Source organism: Drosophila rhopaloa, unplaced genomic scaffold (assembly GCF_018152115.1).
Source record: "Drosophila rhopaloa isolate 14029-0021.01 unplaced genomic scaffold, ASM1815211v1 contig_150, whole genome shotgun sequence".
Taxonomy (NCBI): Eukaryota; Metazoa; Arthropoda; class Insecta; order Diptera; family Drosophilidae; genus Drosophila; species Drosophila rhopaloa.
Window position 1 is genome coordinate 1,017,642 of NW_025335029.1, and position 19,609 is coordinate 1,037,250.

Here is a 19,609-nt window from a genome sequence, read left to right on the forward strand (position 1 = left end):
AAATGTGAAATATTCAGGAGCCTATTAAATTAACGTAGCATTAATTGTACATATTTGAATTAAATTCAGTATATTTAAAAAAATATTAAAATATATTATATGATTCAATTTAAAATACATATTATTTTGAAAGATTGATAATTGAAAATTTAAATTAAATTCCCAAATCTTTCGTATATTGATGAACTATATAAAATGGATATAAATGATAATTTATCTCTGTTATTTTAATTAAGTGATATGTTTTGTGATTTAACATTTTAAGGGTACATTAGCGAGATTAATTTGTTAAGTAATTTTAATCTAGGGTATTGACAGTTCGTTTTTAGAATGGGTTTAAGCGGAAGTCACATTTTTCCTGTGGATTTCTTTGCCACATACTTTTTGGGGCATGACCGCAGCTGACACTTCAATTAGCGGGCAAATGTTTACTGAGCAGATTACCACCTCTAAATATCTATTTAATGTGTTCTTAACAGACTGACAAGAACCTTAGATAAAATCAATATATTAAATATATTTACCAGCATTAAAGAGCTTATTATTATAATAGTATTGGTATACATAAACTAGATTGAGAACGCTACTTTTAAGTGACTTTACTTAAAAATTAATGACTTATACTGGTTTTAAACACAACATTTGAATTTCTTTCTGTGCAGGGACTACTTCTACGACAGCTACTGCTCTTCGGCGTTGTTACGGGGCGGCGGGGGGTGTTGGCGGGGGTGGTTCGAACGGGGTGCGGGCCAAGAAGCGGAAGCGCCTAATGACCAACGGGAGCGGGCTGGCGGTGTCCGTGCAACAGCAACAACAGCAGCAGCATGGACAGCATCATCACAGTGCGGCCGCAGTGGCAGCCGCCGTCCATCAGCAACAGCAAGTGCAGCAGCAGCAGCAGCAACAACACCAGCAACAGCAGCAACATCAGCAGCAGGTGGCTGCCGTTGCCATGGCGGCGATGGCCAATTTGTTGCCCCAGCAGCAATTGCTGCTGCATCAGCAGAATCTGCTCTCCAATGCGGCAGTGGCAACAACGGCGACGGCGGCTCCAGGATCCCTCCACTGGTCACAGTACAAACAGGAGCAACAGCACCACACCCATGCGCACCATCCGCACCACCAGCAACCGTTCGGATTCCAGCTAAAGAGCAGCGTGGCTGTCCAGGCGACGACATCGCCGCAAAATGCAAAGTCAGCAATAATTGCTAATCAAACGGCGCTCGGCGAGCCATATCCGGTTGGAGCCACCGCCTTCGCCACCCATCACCAGCATCAGCAACAGCAACATCAGCAGCCGTTGTTGCAACCGTTAACTCTGGCATTGTCCCCACAACAACCGCAGCCTCATCAGGCGGCAACACCACTACAATTGCACAGCCAATTGATGCAGCAACACCAACAGCAACAACAGCAGCAGCAACAGCAGCAGCAGCATCAACAGCAGCAACACCAACAGCAGCAACATGCTCAGGAGCAATTAAGTTTGCATCAGCAATGGGGACCATTCAAAGTCTACAGTGAGTATTGACTTGAGTTTGCTTAAGGGGATGCTGCAAAATTGGGAGATAAAACCTGAGAAGTATATTTTAATGATTATCAGAGGTTTTATCTATGGAGTTGCTAAAAAAAAACTTCTAAGGGTTAACTTTAGGGATTAAATTTAAAACGGAGTCAGCTAAAGAATGTACAAAAAACTTAGAAGCACTTCATATAGAGAGGTTTTTGTGGTTTTTTATAATGTCAATAGATTTTTTGTTAGAGACAAGTTAAAACTAATTATTGCTTGTTTTAAATCGAACAAAAAGTGAAAAATAACTTTAAATGATATACAATTAATAGATAAATATATAGAACCGGTTTAATGTATCCCAACATTGTAAAGACCCAGTTCCATACGCGCGATTTATCTCCCCGTGTTACAAATTGAAAAGGCACGGATTTGTTAGATTCGTGGTTTATAGTACCTTGTTCTCAATTTTTCTGGACCTTGTTTGAGAATCTTCCTGTTCGACCTTCCGGAATTTCCGCCTAGTCTTGATGATCCATCTTTTAGACCGCAACATATTTTGTATTTCTTTCATTTAATATTTCTGTATACCCTTATGGAAAATTAAAATTTAGATCGTGCAAAGAGACCTTTATATATGTATTCCTGAACCATGTAAGTTCAACTCCTAGTTTACCTGCTTTAAGGTGTCAAAAATGTTGTTGCCTGACGACAACTTCTCTGAAAATGAGAAATGTGGCACATGGCCCAGCTCTCATCGCCGTTCTGTCAGCCATTGCAGCCATATCCAGTGTCGTCCACGGTCAACAGCAGGCGATGTCCATGCCCCTGGCGCAATCCCCTCCACAACAGCGCCTGACGCCGGATTACGTAAAGGGAATCCTCAGCCTGAAGAGCAGTCTGCTGGCCAGCAAGCAGTCCTTGAATCAGGGTTCCAATCCTATAATCAGAACCGGCATGAGGTATACGCCGCAATTGGAGACTAAGCAGCCGCAGCAGGAGATTCAGGTTGAACCCGTTGCCAATCTGAGGCCATCTCCTCCAGCTTACAGAGCCCTTGTTCACTCCCAGATGCCGCAGGTCAAGTTGAATCGATATAGCCAGGAGTTCCCGGCGCCCCACCTCTTCCAGCCGCCTTTTGTTCCCTTGTCAACAAAGCTGGAGTCACAGGACTCGCAGGACTCACAGGACTCACCGCCCACGGCCGAACAACTGGAGTTGCTGCAAAAGTTGTCCGAGTTTTTTGGCCAGCGACAGCAGTTGCAACAACAGGTGCAACCACAGCAGTCGGCGAACTGTGCTCATGACCAAAGTGAAGGAAAAGAAATGTGCAATTCTGACCCCCTATCAGATTGTGATGCAACCACAAAAGAACCCCCCAAAAATGAGGAAGATTCGGTTAACGTGGATGTTAAGAATAAGGAGGTCGAGGAGAGTACCACAGTCCAGCCGAAACCTTCTGTGGTCCCCAAAACAAAGGCTACGAAGGCGAATATCGCCAAGTCCTCCACTCATAAGCCCACAACAACTCGTACTACCAAATCAACTACAAAAAAATTGCCCTGTTGCACTAAGCCAGTGAAGCAGACCCTTGCGAAGGCTCCCAATGTCATTAGTTTTTCGCTGAATATTGAAAATGATAATACCGAGGAGGCAAAGTCCCTGCAACAACAACCTCGAAGTGGTAGACATGAGATTCAGCCTGATTTGCGTATAAATGCCATCACCAACTTACTGAGATATCGCAGAAAAAGAGCTCAGAGTGCAGCTCCATATCCCAAGCCCTTTTTCGAGCTAAAAGGTCAAGAACTCAAGTTAAAGAGTCGAACGAAACGAAAAAAGAGTAAGATACTGGACAAAAAGCAACTCCTTCAGGCTGAGCTCAAAATCTGGCCCATTAGCATACGATCAAGTTGAGAAGAAATATATTTTTTAAGAAATGAATTTAAATAAATATTTAAGAGAATGAGAATAGTTTGGTTTTTAAACTAGGAAATATGAAATTAATTGTTCCCTTGTTCCAACTAGATGTTCTATAGTTTATCACATAGATTCAACAAAGTTTTAAGACTATAGACAACAGTATTTTGAACATAGCACTATGGGGCCAACGACCACATTCGTTGGCCAAAACCCATTTTTGAAAAGTCGTCAAAACCAAAAAAGTTGTTTTAGGATATATTAACAGAAGACCAATCTGCAATGTTACGTATCAGGAATTCCGATAGAGTGCGCTTCTGTTAAGATAACAGCTGTTAAATCAGATGTTTAAGATGCAAGCCACGTGCTTTTGAAATTCGACTTTTAAATTGCATTTTTAAAGTGTTTAAAAAGCAGTTTATAAGCGTTCCAAAAAAATTTTTGTGATATGAATTCGATGAATGGTGGTGTGTACTTAGTGTTTATGTGTTTAAACGGTTGAAATCTATCGTGCTGTCTTTGAACTTAAGTGATAAAGTGAGTTGCCTAAATCGCGTTTTTTAAATAGAAAACTAATTTTTAAATAGAGCAACAAAGTGAGTCCAGCGGAGTCCACTTCTGAAACCTATTCAGATTTGTAGAGTATTAAATTCTTTTTAAAATGTATATGGTTAGAATCGCCACTTATTGCCAAAATTTAATTTTAAGCACATAACCTTAAGTTTTGCAACCTTAACAGTAGTTGCGTTGAATATTAGAATCCTTTTGATTTTCAATAAAATATTGAACTAGAATCTGAAGAGCATGATGTTTAATAGCAGGTCCCATTTTTTTACTTATTAATAAAATTATTTTAATCCGATTTTCGTGCATTTACATTGAACCTTTGTGGAACGAAGAACATTTTGCTTTGCATTTTGAATTCTATTCAGAAGCAGATATAAAAAATATAAAAAAAATATAATATAAAAAATTATTCGATTATCTTGAAAAATAACAAAGTTGACTAAATCGATCGTATGGCAGCTATGGGATATATTTGTTCGATCCTTTTCTTTTTAACATATATGTTGCCTAAGGATACCAAAAAACGATTGGTAAAGTTTTATCTCGATATCTCTAAAATTGAGCGAGTTATTAATTTTGGCCAACAAAAGTGGTCGTTGGCCCCATAGTGCATAGGTTCAACAGTTTTGTAAGACCTATTCCATTGCATATTTACAGGCAATCCGGACACATTAATCTGCGGCAATTGCCGGGAATCCTTTGGCGAGCTGTCTGAGTTATTGGACCACAAGAAAAGTTATTGCAAGCTGAGGTTCACATGCAAGTGCCAGGATGTTGCCTTTGCGGCAAGTGCAAGTAAGTGGGCGTTTCGCTTTTTGGGGCGTGGCTGGGGGATGGGTGTGGCAGCTTGTCTGTTGGCAATTAATTTATGATTGTTAAACACTTTTTGCCCCAAACCCCCGGGCCAAAGAGTTTGTCTAAGGCTCATTGTGAGTTGGAGGCCTCTGTTTGCCAGTCAGCAACATCTGTTTGGCCGGGCATTCAGCAGGATGTCTGTGTGGATTCATGTCCTGCGGCTGCTTGCAAATGCATTTAAAATTGAGTTATTTATGCGCCAGAGCCTCCAATGTCTGCCCTCTGCAAATTCCAACTTAAATAACTAATTAATTCTCGCATGTTTCGCCTGCGAATCTCTTGTGAAAATGTAGAAACGCCACCGACGAGCGCCAAATTGCTGTGTGCCGTTTGCAAGGATGCGTTCGCCAATCCCTGGGATTTGATGGTCCATGCCCAGTCCGCGCACATGGTTAACATTTACGAGCTGGGGGATGATGAGGCCAACACCGCCAGCAATAATGCAACTGCCAAGGCTTTAGTGGAGAATGGCCATCCAACGATTGCCGCCGATGAGGCTGCCACTAAGCAGCAGATGCCAGCTTCATCAACACTTAACAAGGAGCCCAATAACAATAACAAAATTAGCAACAACAACAACGATACTATAGCCAGCAACAACAACAATGGGCATATGTCACCCTCGGGAACGGAAATCATAATGGCATCGGGATCGACTGAAAATGGAGCTGCCAGCGACATGGAGACCCACTGCCTGGACATCAAATTCAGCCCAAGTGCCAGTCCCAAGGAGGTGGGTGACTTGGCCATTCCCTCGCCTGGCAGAGATTCCCTAATGATTCTATTGCAGGATCAGCACAGGGACGATCTCTCCCTGGATGGACGCATGTCGAGCAGCTCCCAGCAGACCCATCACTCGGATGAGCTGAACGGCAAGTTGCTGAACGGCTCCGTCTCCTCGAGGGGCAGTTCACCCGGTTTGGAGGCGGATGAGCCGCCGGCCACAAGGGCCTGTATTGTTCGCACCCTGAGCATTGTGAGTATGGATGATCCTTTGGAAATAACATTAAGTATACCCAACAAAGATAATTTCAAGTCAAATATGGCAATTATGCAGAGAACTTCGTTTGCTTAGGAAATAATTATGTTTGTACATACATATATGCTGCAATTGCTGAATGACTTAATTGAATTTTAGTTTGAATCAGAATTGAGTTTTACATTCCTCAGGGACCAAAAATAATCATTATTAAAACTACTAAGATTTTTATTTATTTTATTCCCCATTTGTCTGATTTTAAGATTTAACTTACACATACAAGATATTTAGTTTAATTTGGATATTTTGTATTAAGAATTTTTTTCATACATATATTTATTTTGCCAAAAAATAAAATAAAATATTTTCTGAATTTAGTTCATTGTTTCCTTGTATTTTGAAAATAAGTAATTTACAACATAATAGGAGCAAATTATTGATATATTCGCATAAGTGAGTCATAAAATTTGTATAAGTATTTTTCTACGAATAGATAAAAACCATGTGAAAGATACATATGTCATTTTTTGCATATAGCCTATAATCGATTGCAATGTGATACATCTCGAACTCCTTTTTCTTCTATTTTCAGGAGGCGTCTGGGCCAACCGCATCGCCCACTGCCACCGCCTTGAGCCTGATGTCAAACAGCTTGAGCCTGGCCCTCGCACCGCAATAGGTCAAAGGTCAAGAGGGGGTCAAATGCTCCTGGGAAGGGCAATCCGGCTCCGCGGGCTGCCTTTTGGAGTGGTGTTTTGTGCTATCGAAATCCGATACAAGTGCAATTTCTTCAGTATTTTTGTAACAGACTAACCTTGGAGGGAAGCTAATAAGTCAGAAAAAAAAGATGTGGAACGGATAACGTAAATTACGGAAAACATATCATTTTAAATTAGCCATAGATATGACATACGAGCAGCTATATAGTGTACTGCGGTAGCTATATCAATTACAGCCATGTGTACGTTTATATGTAATGTATTTGTATTCGTAATTGTAATTGTAAACGCCTTTGTGTTTCTGTTGTTTGCATGTCCTTTGGGTTTAACGTTTCAAACGAGAGTATTTATTTGGGTTTCAAAACTGCATAAGTGAACGTATAGGTAAAATTATGGAAAGCTTAAACTGTCACCGCCTGTCGGTGGTGCATATTGAACGGTAATCGAGCTTTGTATATAGTTAATACCAATTACAAGGTTACAAATTATGGAATTATAAGATCATTGTTAATATCCGGTCAATTGTCTGGCTCCGGCTTTAACCGATGTTTATATTTTGGATATTATTTACGGAATAAATTAATCGTAGTTGGAAGCAAAAATAACCCACGCAATTGTATATCAAAAGTAGCATAGTGACAACAGGTGTTTCAAAAACAAATTCGGAGAAACTTGCTATATTATCTAGAATCATAATCAAATATGCGTAATATTAATAGCGACTATATTCTGTAATAACTATATCAAAAGTAGCGGCTATGTAAATAGGATAATCAACGTATTATGTACTTACCAAGCAAACAATTTGTAAACAGTAACAACATTCAATTCAATGTCCTCCAGCTAAAGCATATAAACCAACAAATGAAATGTATTATGCAAATGGGAATACCAAAAATAAAATATATATAAACAGATATATAATCAATCGAGTCTTTAACTGTTTTGTTACGGAAGGGGAAAGCATTTGCTGAATTTATTCCTTTAAATCAAGCGACTTTCTTAGTTTCATTTTCGACGGGGCATCAGAAATTCTATTTCGCAGCTCATTAAAATAAATGACGATCTCCAGACTCTGCCAGACAGAGAAGTGTGTAAATATTTACGGCTGGCGAAAGGAACAGGTAACGGCAAGTGCAAGGACAATGCCAACATTGTTAAAGGCACAACGTCACAATAATGAAAAGCCGCAACAAAGCTTGAGTTAGGGGTTTCCTTTTTGGCCGCGTTCACCAGGACCTGCGAAAAATTTGGACACAATGCCCCCTGAATGCAGTTCACTTTATTAAAATGCGCAACCAAAATGGTCGCATCGTGTTGTGCGCTGTCGGAGAGTCCTTTTTGTTGTGTCCTTGCCGCTGGCCATTGGGCTTTTTTCTGTACTCTTATTAAAGGGTAGGTGAATTTTCGCAGTCGAAAGCTTTTTGACAAACGTGTTTTTTTTTGCCTATGGAAGTTTAAATAGAACATTTTTGGGCTATAACCCCAAATATATATAATTGAGGTACCATGGGTGGAAATATTCTGTTATTTAAAAGGTCGAATATATTTTATTTGCCTAATTAAATGAACATAAGTCCTGTAATCAAGCTCGATAAATATAGGTCATGAATGCCATGTCAATTTTAATAATGCCAAATTTATTTTATGAAGGAGTTATTAATTTGATATTAATTTTAAGAAACTTTAATTGTCAAACCATTTTAAATAATTAAATTTTTAATAGTGCTTTGATTTTTGAATACTGAGGCAGGTAATCGACTTTTCAAAAAAAATTACTAAATCAATAAATATACAGGTAAAGAAGAAATCTAACAAATTTGGTTTATAATAATGCCTTTGTAGATTTTAGCTTAATTTGACTAACTTATTCTTTGCTTTTAAAAGATTTATTTATTTATTATAAATGATAGAATAGTTTATAAAGCTGAAGCTAACATAAAAGGGCATAGTACTAGCCTTCGAATATGTTTGTCTAAAGATGGTTAAAAGTTGTTTAGGGTATTTGCTAGTTGTTAATACAAGTTTTAAGGGACTTTCGTTTCTGCGCCGTGTTTAACCTGAGAATTTGACTCGACATTGTTGGCGTCTGCAGCCGTTTGCCATTTTGTTTCGAGGTCGAGCTAAGCGCCTGCAGTCAAGTGGCATTCAGTGGAGGCCGGGATTTAAAATGCATAAGTCCGGGCTGCCGGGAAGTGGCCGCTTTCAATTTGGCCACGGCCATTCGGCTGCACCTGTCGCGGTGGCGCACTTGCAGATGAGGATGTGGCGACCCGGGGCTTGGCGAGCTTAAAGTGCGCACTGGCTAATTAGAATGCCTCGCCCAGTGCAGGCTCAAAGGTAACATTTAGCCGGGCAATGGGTCGGAGTGGACAATTAGGGGGGGGACTGGAGAAAGTTCACAGCCCCAGGGACGCGGCTCCAGTGCGAGCTTGCAAATTACGCCAGCTTAGCGAAATGAAGTAATTGAAACGCCACCGAAAACGCCACCTTCCCACGCCAACAAAAAATTCGTGGAAACGTATGCGTGCCGCAGTCGCAATCCTCCGGGGTTGTCCAATGTCCACTGTCCACTATCCAGAGGACCTCCCAGGACAGCCGCACCCCGCCACACGGTGGATATAAAAGCCGGGGTCTTGCGTGCGCACCGCTGACTTAGTCAACGAACCTCCAGCACGCCGGACCGGATGTCGACAAACAGCACACAACCACACACACCCAGTCACGAGGTGGCGGTCCGTCCAGTGCCCTGTGCCGCCAACCAGTGGAAACGGGCCGCTCTGATGGCCCGGATGGCTCCGGCATTCCGGGAAACCGTTTCCGACGACAGCGAGGACGAGGTGGACACCAAGAAGCAGATCAAGTATGGCAGCGGCTTCCAGGCGGCCAAGGCCATCATTCACGAGTATTGCGACTATACGACCATCCATGGAATCCGGTATCTGGGCGAGAAGAAGCGACCCTGGCTGGAGCGACTCTTCTGGATCTCTGTGCTCGTTCTATCGGTCTTCACCTGCGTCAAGCTGACCCTAAACATCTGGGACAAGTGGAACAACAACCCGGTGATTGTCAGTTTCGCAGAGAAGTCCACGCCCGTGTGGCAGATCCCCTTTCCCGCCGTCACTGTTTGTCCGGAGACGAAGACACGCCGTGGGATATTCAACTTCACGGACTCGTATCACCAACTCCGCGACTTCCGGAATAATGTCAGTGACATATTGGATTTGACCAATAAGCAGTAAGTCTGGGTACTGATACCAAGGAGCAGGGTAGATTTCTCAATGACATGTTAGAGTTTGACTTCAAGTTAAGTAGAAATTTCGGAAACATTTTCTTTCATTGGAGTTAGTTTTTCTGCACAGTTTATCTCATAGGTAGCTTGGTAATCTAATCCTTAACTTCACAATTTGAAATCAGCACTCCGAAAACACCCAAAAAACAGATTTAAATAAAAATGTCTAAATGGACTACAATTTTAGAAGTAACAAGAAAGGAAAGCTAACTTCGGGCGGAGCCGAAGTTGATATACCCTTGCAGAATTCTCTATAATAATATTCTCCAAAATTATTCCTATGATGCATTCTTAATACTCATAAAAAATCCAAACTTCCTAACTTTAAAAACACCAAAGTTATGGCATTTCGAATCGTTCAGTTATATGGCAGCTATAGGATATAGTCGGCCGATCCTTATGAAATTTGGTAGGTCGGATTGATTGGCCAAATATAAAACCTGTAGAAAATCTTAACTTTCTAACTTTACAAACACCAAAGTTATGGCATTTCCAATCGTTCAGTTATATGGCAGCTATAGGATATAGTCGGCCGATCCTTATGAAATTTGGTAGGTCGGATTGATTGGCCAAATATAAAACCCATAGAAAATCCCAACTTTCTAACTTTACAAACACCAAAGTTATGGCATTTCCGATCAATCAGTTATATGGCAGCTATAGGATATAGTAGGCCGATCCTTATGAAATTTGGTACGTCGGATTGATTGGCCAAATATAATACCCATAGAGAGTCCCAACTTCCTAACTTAACAAACAGCAGAGTTATGGCATTTCCGATCAATCAGTTATATGGCAGCTATAGGATATAGTCGGCCGATCCCGGCCGTTCCGACTTATATACTGCGTGCAAAGGAAAGAAGGGTGTGTGCAAAGTTTCAATTCGATAGCTTTAAAACTGAGAGATTAGTTTGCGTAGAAACAGACAGACGGACAGACGGACAGACGGACATGGCTATATCAACTCAGGAGGTGATCCTGATCAAGAATATATATACTTTATAGGGTCGGAGATGCCTCCTTCACTGCGTTGCACACTTTTGACCAAAATTATAATACCCTCTGCAAGGGTATAAAAATCCATATATTTTAGAACTTACAAAAATATTTATTTATACGAAAAATATTTAGACTAGCTTTATCTTTATCAAAATTATCAAAAATTAAGCCGGAAGATAAAACTGTCCAATTTTTGAGATTTTAGAAACATTTATAATTCCTTTTTTGGGACTAAGAAACATTTATTTATTTTCACTGCAGAAAAGAATTATATGGCGCTGTGTCGCAGGTTTGTGAGCCCCACTTACATGATGTTATTATTGGAAACAAAACCAGGAGGGGAATGGAGATCATCGATGCTTTGACCGAGGTATCACCCCTTTTCGATGACACCTATCTCAACTGCAAGTGGCGGAATTCTCCGATTAAATGCAATGAGATCTTCCACAAATTTGTGACAGAGGATGGCGTTTGCTTCAGTTTCAACTCACTCAGTCCAGCGGAGATCTTTCGAGCTGAAGGGTAAGGATGGGGGTTGAATTAAAAAGGAACTAATATTCTGAAGCAGAGATTCCTTGGCAGCATTATACCTGACTTTATATTCCGCGAGGAGAATCGTCTATCCATGGACTGGAATGTGGAGGACGGTTATAGCGCCACTGCGGATACTTCACCTTATCCCAATCGAGTTTTGGGTCCCGGAGCTCGAGCTGGACTTTATCTATTTATGGGTGGTGCGGAGATTGATTTTGATGACATGTGCCGTGGTCCCGTTCAGGGTTTCAAGGTGGGATTTCACATATCTTCCTTTAACCATAGGGTTAATTAAAAGACAACACATTGTAGATCTTATTACACACTCCTGGAGATGTGGCCCAAGTGTCCAAGCAGTACTTCCGCATACCCTTCGACCAGGAAGTGCTCATCTCTATACGTCCCAAGATCATCACCACTTCGGATGGCCTGAAGCACTACGAACCCAATCGACGGCAGTGTTACTTCCAGAAGGAAAGAGAACTGCGCTACTTTAATATCTATTCGCAGAGTAATTGCGAACTGGAGTGCCTGGCTAATTTCACTTTGTCCAAGTGCGGCTGTGTCAAGTTCAATATGCCACGTTAGCTTTATTCAGGTTTGTTTAAGGATTTGGATCTAATTATACTGATTTCAGGTAATGTCAATATGCCTGTGTGCGGTGATGCCAACTTGGCTTGCTATAACCAAGCGGAGGATGAGCTGCTACTCAGGGAGTTCAACCAGGGATTGGCCAATTCAGGGGAAAATTCTCGGGGAGAAACTGAGTGCAACTGTCTGCCATCATGCACATCCATCGCCTACGAGGCTGAGATCTCCCAGGCTGACTTCGATTACAATACAGTGATCAATCGGGATACACAGGAGGGCAAGGACGAACACGCTAAGAGGCAAGGGTAAGTAGTCAGATTATGGAATATTTCCAGGGAGTATGTGATTTTATTTATACGACATTTGACCAAAACTATATAAATATTTGTAACAGAAAAACATATCTATTTGTAGTTTTTGTGACCCAAATACTGGATTGTATTTATTTATTTTTGTCAGCATTATTTATAATCGTTTCTTATAATCGTTTTCTTTAAAGCATATAATTTAATCCATTATTTGTCTTCCTTATAACACTTTTTCGCAGAATGAAGATGTCCCGAGTGTCGATCTTCTTCAAGGAGGCGCAGTTCCTGACTTCTCGGCGCTCTGAACTTTATGGTACCACCGACTTTCTTGCCAATTGTGGAGGTTTATTGGGCCTCTTCATGGGTGTCTCCATGTTAAGTATAGTAGAGCTGATATACTTCTGCACAGTGCGCCTTATTTCCAATCTGAGGATGCGCCGCAAGACCCGCAAGGAACTGCTGAAGGCGGTCAACAAGGATGCCTAATCGGAGGACCTCCTGCCCAGAATATAAATAATGCAGAGTGCTGAACTGGGGGCCAAAGTTGAGCTGACTCTGCTGCTCCGTGTTTGTGTTGCGTTAAATGTTAAATCTGCAAACAATGAAAATAAAGTTGTACTCAGCACTAGACGGCAAATGCAGTCCTCTGTCTATCCTGATACGACCCGCATACTGCCAAATCTCCTCTTTGTGTGTGCATTTGAAATGGAATCAATTATTTTATTGTGTGATTTGCTGCTGCCTTCGATGCCATACGATGCGATGCGATTCGATTTCGAAAGTCAATAGACAACGTCATCAAAGTCGTAGGCAAAGTCAAAGGGGCGCTACGTAACTCATCTTCCTGCTCATACGTTATGCAGTGCCAATGCCAATCGTTTGAATCTGCCGAGGATATCCTTATCCTGGGCTGGGGGATACCTTGGCTGGGCAAACACCGAGGCAATCGCTGCACTCCTTCGTTCAAGTTGTGCGTGCGGCTCTAATGGAAATCCAATTGAATTAAGTTAATTATGTTGGCAAATATTTAAACAATAGCAGCAATTTATGCACACCCATCCCAGGAACTCTTACCCATGCAGTACCAGCAAAGTAGGCTTTAAAATGTGGCCTGTCATTTAGTTTAATTCAATTGGCTTTGTGCATTATGTACCCTCGCGAATTTTCCACCAACATTTGAGCAACAGTTGTGCTTTTCGGCCAGGAAACTACTGAAATATACAGCGAGTTTATTACGGCAACAAGTGTCGAAATGTGTCGAAATATTGCAAATAAAGTTGACACATTTGCATATGCCTAATGAAATTTTCATGCCCATATGCGGCGAATGCATCGCACGGAATCGCAGTCCGCATCCATGTCCGCACTTTGGCACTTTCCATTCTCCATACTCCATTTTCCACCGACACCAACTGGCTTTTGTGGGCCACTTTTTACTTTACGTGCCTGCCAATTTGATTCGCATATAAAAATGAATTTATGACAATTTCCCGCTGATGGCTGCCAAGGCTGTCTCGAGGGCTTTATTGATTCCACACAGACCGAGGGTGGTTCCAATGCATTGCAAGGCCCTTTTACAACTACTGGTTATCATTACTTTGCCATAAAAATATATTTAGGCTTCAAAGTTTTATACCAAAAATAATAAACAAAATTATTGTCAAGATTTTTTCTCAGAAAATGAGTTTTAAATATTATTTGACATAAAGAGTTTATATTTTTAATAACTTTTATTGATTTTTTTTATTTTTAAAAACATAAAGTCCAGCTTTATAATTAACCTCCCAATATAAGAACTATTGAAAGTGTAGTAAATAATTTTAAAAACCTTTAAACAAGGAAGGAAGAGAACTTCGGCAATCCCAAGTTTATATAACTTTGCAGATGTTACGAAAATTAAATATTCTGTATTTCGATTTCTACGTTTAAAAACTATAAAGATATTTTCCGAAAAATTTTTCGATCGTTACTATGATAGCTATATAATACTATATCTGCCCTTCACTGCGTTGCAAACTTGTGACTGAAATTATAATATCTACTGCAATAGTATACTAATTTCCAGGAGCTAATATTCTTATAATTAGGAACTAAAATAATTAACTTGGTACTAATATATTGTCATATCCAATATATATTTTAAATATTGAACATATAAATATTACTCAGTAAGAGACAAATATATATGTTATATGGTGATTTTGCTGAACATTTTAGGTTCTTTGTTCAACATATTTTTGTGGGGGATAAATAATTTAAATTAAATTGATTTAACTTAACTTTGTATAAATTCATATAATGCTGCTCTTGTTAATCCTCCAATAAATTATTAGCTATTTGATCCATCTCCTCTCGTTAAAAGGCTGAAACTGTCCTTCTCCTTTTGTCGTTTTGGCATTACGAGTATGTTATCAACTCGGTCCAGAGCTGGATAATGTGACATCGACTATTAAGCAGTAAAATCAGCTCAAAGTCGGGGCAGGCAGTGTCAGTAATCAATTTGCAAGTAATTTCTGCCCTGTTCCGGTTGAGTTTTCCTCCCTTTGTGATGTGATGGCAGACATGAATAAGTCCGGGATAACATGACACTTGACATTGAGCCGGAGGTCGGCGGGGAATTGTGCACTCGCGAGCAATATCAATAAAAAGTTTTCTTCGCTTTTTGCAGAAATTGCACGCAAAAAAAAAGTACAAATTGTAATTAAACTTTTGCACAATGCAACTCAAACTGTCCGCAGTGTCTGGCAGGAGCAACAAAAAGTATCAGCTGCATAGCAACATCAAATAACAAAGTAAACGACGGGCGGCATTGGCCAATCGTTTGATTTGCTCGGCGGGGCTTTAAATTTCCGGTTTCCTGTTTCCGGTCTACGATCCAAAAACTACCTGTAAATATCAATAGTATAGATATATGCTTTGGGTAGGAACGATTTATTTGCTGTCTTAAAGTAAAGTTCGAATACGGCATAACAATGATAATATTTTAAGACATACTGACGTTTGCTGATGCCTTTACATAAATTATAATCATTTAAGTAAATAAAAAAAGATAAATTGGTAATAAATTAAACATGTCACAATAAGTTGTTGTGATAAATATTAAACTGTACATATTATAAAATATCTTGCATTTCTTATAAATAGTTTTGTCAGCATATATAATATCAAATTTTAGGTGTTTCATAAAAGCTTTTAATTTTTGTTCACACATAATTAAAATGATAGCAATCTAATTTATTCCATAAAATTTTACCGAATATAAAAATAGTTCTCTCGGCTATACCTAAGTTTTTCCTAGTTCAAAATGCACTGTTTTAGCCCTGGCAATTTATGGCCAGAAGGAAGGAGGAAGTGGCCGCCAGGCAGCCATGTTTGTTTGTATTTATGTCGGTTTGCCGAGCAGCGTTTTGCGGCGTTTTCAGGCATTCAAATGCGGAGCGACAACAGCACGCGGCTGTCATGTCAAGTGGTGGCCCAGGCGAGGATCGGAGTGGAGGGGATGAGGACTGCTGCCTCGAACTGATTGCTTAAGCGGAAATGACTTGAATGCCTTCGCTATCGCCACGTCACACGGGGCGTATGTGGAATTTCGCACTCGATTGCCTTTGGAGGCGAAGTTTTGTGTAACGCGATTAGCGGTTTGCGCTCAACGTTGTTTTGTTTGCTGTTGTGTCTTAGTCCTGGAAAGTCCTGTGGTGCAACACCTGAAAACTTGGAAGCGGGAGAACCCGTAACCCGGGCATCGATTGCAGTAATTGCAGTTGTTGCGCGTCTAAAACTTCGGGTCGGAGTTGGAAAAGTCATTAAAAACTTGTGCCCAACTTTAGGATACGAATTAGAATTTTTGATTAAATTGCTTGGCGGCGACAGAGATTCCTGGCAATTTACAGCGACAAGATGGGACAAGACAAGACAATTAATGAAAAATGCATAAGCCAAATTGTGAATCAATGTATATCGTGACACCAATTGCGAATTAACACCCCCATATACTCACACATATAGCCTCATTGTCACGCAGGATTCGCTGCGGTATTGGCATGGAATTTGTATGCAAACCGCGCACTAAATTAGATTCTTTTTTACTGCAGCCACATCGTCCGCTTGATGATGACGCGATGACAGGATCTCCGGGTTTATTTGCTGCTCCACCAGCTTCTGGCGATAAAATGCGTAAGCTCGTTAAAATTGCAAGCGACGCGCCTCTTATAATAATGGGAATCGATGGCTGATGGCTGGCGAAGGATGCCGCAGGATAGCTGAAGGATATTGATGGTGCGACGTATTGATTTGACTCCGCAGGACTCGCATTGTGGTTCATGGCGAATCCGAGAGTGGAGCAGCGTAAACATAAAATCGTTGATGGTAAGTGGGTCATAAGATGAAAACAAGAGAGAACGCTATAGTCGGGTGCCCCGACTATCAGATACCCGTTACTCAGCTAAAGGGAGTGCGAGGGAGATGGAGATAGAAACTTTGATCACGCATAACTTTTTAACGAATGGTCCGATTTGAAAAATTTCTTCTACATTTCGATAGGTATTGATAAACACAATAAAACTGCATTTTTACTTTTCCGAAATATTTAAATTTTTAAAATCGTATATAAACGATTGTGGGCGTTAAAGGGGGCGTGGTACCTTTTTGAAACAAACTTGCGCTGCGTAGGAACTCCTAGAATCTGCATGCAAAATGCCAATCTTCTAGCTTTTATAGTTTCCGAGATCTCAGCGTTCATACGGACAGACAGACAGACAGACGGACAGACAGACGGACAGACGGACAGACGGACATGGCTATATCGACTCGGCTAGTGACCCTGATCATGAATATATATACTTTATAGGGTCGGAAACGCTTCCTTCTAGCTGTTACATACTTTTGCACGAATACAATATACCCTTTTACTCTACGAGTAACGGGTATAATAATAGTCTCAGGATATAAACTTGCAACCTGTTGTAGTTTATTATTTCTGTTCGGGATTTTGGCTTCTTGAAATTATAGCTATTATCTACTTTACTGTTAAAATTATATAAAAGGTAAAATATAATATTAAGAATTTTCGTTTTAATTTTTATCACATTAGTTGCATTCAATTTATTATAAAATAATTTGTTTTTTCTATTTCTTATTTTGTATATTTTAAAAATTTTTAAAGTTTTAAATAATATAAACATTTTTAACCTACATTTATCTCATTGATTTAATTGTTAATACTTTTTTTTAATTTCTAATTTATTTCTTAATACAATAGCTAAGAAAAATTATTAAATATTTTAAAACGACCCAGGAAAGACTCCCCATTCTCATACCGTTTTTAAATCTGCAACGGACATTCTTTCCGCCTCATTCCAAACCTAATCCCACTATCTAAGGTCCAAACAATTGAAACCAAAATCCCAACATTGCCATTCATATTCAGTTTTATAATTGCTTTTGCCCGGGACCAGCCCCGAAAAATCTGCACCCAGAGAAAATAATATAAATTAAATTCACTGGCGCAAGTTCTCGAGCTTATTATGCATTACCTAATGAAAACTGGGCCAGGACGAAGGACCAAGGACCAAAAGAGGCAGCCGGCTAACAGAACTGGCAGCCGCGTAAGCAAATAATAAATAAATAAATAAACGAAAAGCGCAAATAACATTTGAGAGCCAGATTTAATTTCTAACGTTGAGTGCGCATATTAAAACAGGCGGTATGAGTTTGGTGGAGATTCCGGATTGTGGCTGGGGATTTTCCGGGCGGAAAAGGGGCGAAGGCAGACAAAAGGCGGGGGAAAACCTTGCTGCGAGCAACAAACAAAGATGATGCGGATATCGCCGAGCCCGGTCTGGTGTCGGTGTCTGTGGATATTATATGGAAGTGGATATGGAAGTGGAAGTGGAAGTGCAGCGGAAATGCGGGATTCCGTGACTTCGGAAGTGGGGGTCTTCCGAAACCCAGTGCCTGCGGGGTCCGGGGTATATAAAAATAAACAATCAAAGCGGGCGGCAGAAGGCGTAATAGAAGTTGGCGTGAGTAAACAATGAATTACGGAATCATGAAAGCAAATTGACTTTAATGCAAAAATCAAATATTTACACAGCGCGGATGCGGGATAAGGACAGTCTATGTGATGTGGGGAAAGGAAGGGAGGATGGAAAGAGGAGGCAATGCAATTGCAATTCCCAGCCGAAAGAGACGGCACTAGACAGTCCCAGAGACAAAGGCAAACAAACAATCCAAATGGAAGAAAGAACGCATACAAATTGAGGTTATGTTAGACGTTCTGGCTGCGAGCTCTTTCCAAAATTTTTTTGGGCATCTAAATGCCAATGCACACATACCCTGAATACACACTCTTATGAAAGCTTAGATTGAGATACACAAGAAAAAACTTGTTCTAAAAGTAAAAGTTCTAAAAGTTTTCAATTTGCTTCTATTATAAATAGTTATTTTTATAATATTGGCCACTGTTGTCAAATGTAAATAGATAAAATTTAATCGAAACAGTGTTGAAACAATCTGAAATTTAAATAACAACTAACAAAATTCCCTAAATTTGTAGTCCTAATAAGACGAAACTGATCATATTAGGATATATTTGAGTAACGCCAAATAATCCAAAAACAATGAATTAATACTTTTTTAGCGAAAACGAAACCAAAATGAACAAGAAAGGAAAGCTAACTTCGGGCGGAGCCGAAGTTGATATACCCTTGCAGAATATTCTGTAAATTATATTCTCCAAAATTATTTATATGATGCATTCTTAATACTCATAAAAAATCCCAACTTCCTAACTTTAAAAACACCAAAGTTATGTCATTTCCAATCGTTCAGTTATATGGCAGCTATAGGATATAGTCGGCCGATCCTTATGAAATTTGGCAGGTCGGATTGATTGGCCAAAAATAAAACCCATAGATAATCCCAACTTCCTAACTTTACAAACACCAAAGTTATGGCATTTCCGATCAATCAGTTATATGGCAGCGATAGGATATAGTCGTCCGATCCTTATGAAATTTGGTAAGTCAGACTGATTAGCCAAAACTAAAACCCATAGAACTTCCTAACTTGCTAACTTGAAAAACACCAAAGTTATGGCATTTCCGATCGTTCAGTTATATGGCAGCTATATGATATAGTAGCCCGATCCGGCTCGTTCCGACTTATATACTACCTGCAATAGAAAGACAACTTTTGGGAAAGTTTCAAGCAGATAGCTTTAAAACTGAGGGACTAGTTTGCGTAGAAACGGACGGACGGACAGACGGACAGACGGACAGACGGACAGACGGACGGACAGACGGACGGACAGACGGACATGGCTTGATCGACTCTCCT

The 19,609-nt window shown here is 40.1% G+C and overlaps 3 protein-coding genes across 3 annotated transcripts in view; all 3 read left to right on the forward strand.

Annotated features, from left to right (window-relative positions):
* Positions 1-7,448, forward strand: part of LOC108037251 (putative mediator of RNA polymerase II transcription subunit 26) — a 34,801-nt gene extending 27,353 nt beyond the window's left edge. Inside the window, 5 exon segments of the mRNA XM_044456669.1 lie at positions 663-711; positions 713-1,520; positions 4,655-4,792; positions 5,146-5,828; positions 6,424-7,448. Of these exon segments, the coding sequence (XP_044312604.1) occupies positions 663-711; positions 713-1,520; positions 4,655-4,792; positions 5,146-5,828; positions 6,424-6,510 (1,765 nt within the window). The 3' untranslated portion in view covers positions 6,511-7,448.
* LOC108037252 lies at positions 2,210-3,476 on the forward strand. Its single transcript, XM_017113782.1, has one exon. The coding sequence runs from the start codon at positions 2,237-2,239 to the stop codon at positions 3,425-3,427; it is 1,191 nt and encodes a 396-aa protein (XP_016969271.1). The 5' UTR covers positions 2,210-2,236; the 3' UTR covers positions 3,428-3,476.
* A 1,771-nt stretch (positions 7,449-9,219) lies between the features above and the next one.
* On the forward strand, positions 9,220-12,958 carry LOC108037834 (pickpocket protein 28). The gene is made up of 6 exons (XM_044456712.1): positions 9,220-9,788; positions 11,103-11,363; positions 11,424-11,628; positions 11,688-11,958; positions 12,013-12,271; positions 12,514-12,958. The coding sequence occupies exons 1-6, from the start codon at positions 9,238-9,240 to the stop codon at positions 12,758-12,760; spliced, it is 1,794 nt and encodes a 597-aa protein (XP_044312647.1). The 5' UTR covers positions 9,220-9,237; the 3' UTR covers positions 12,761-12,958.
* Positions 12,959-19,609: the final 6,651 nt, after the last annotated feature.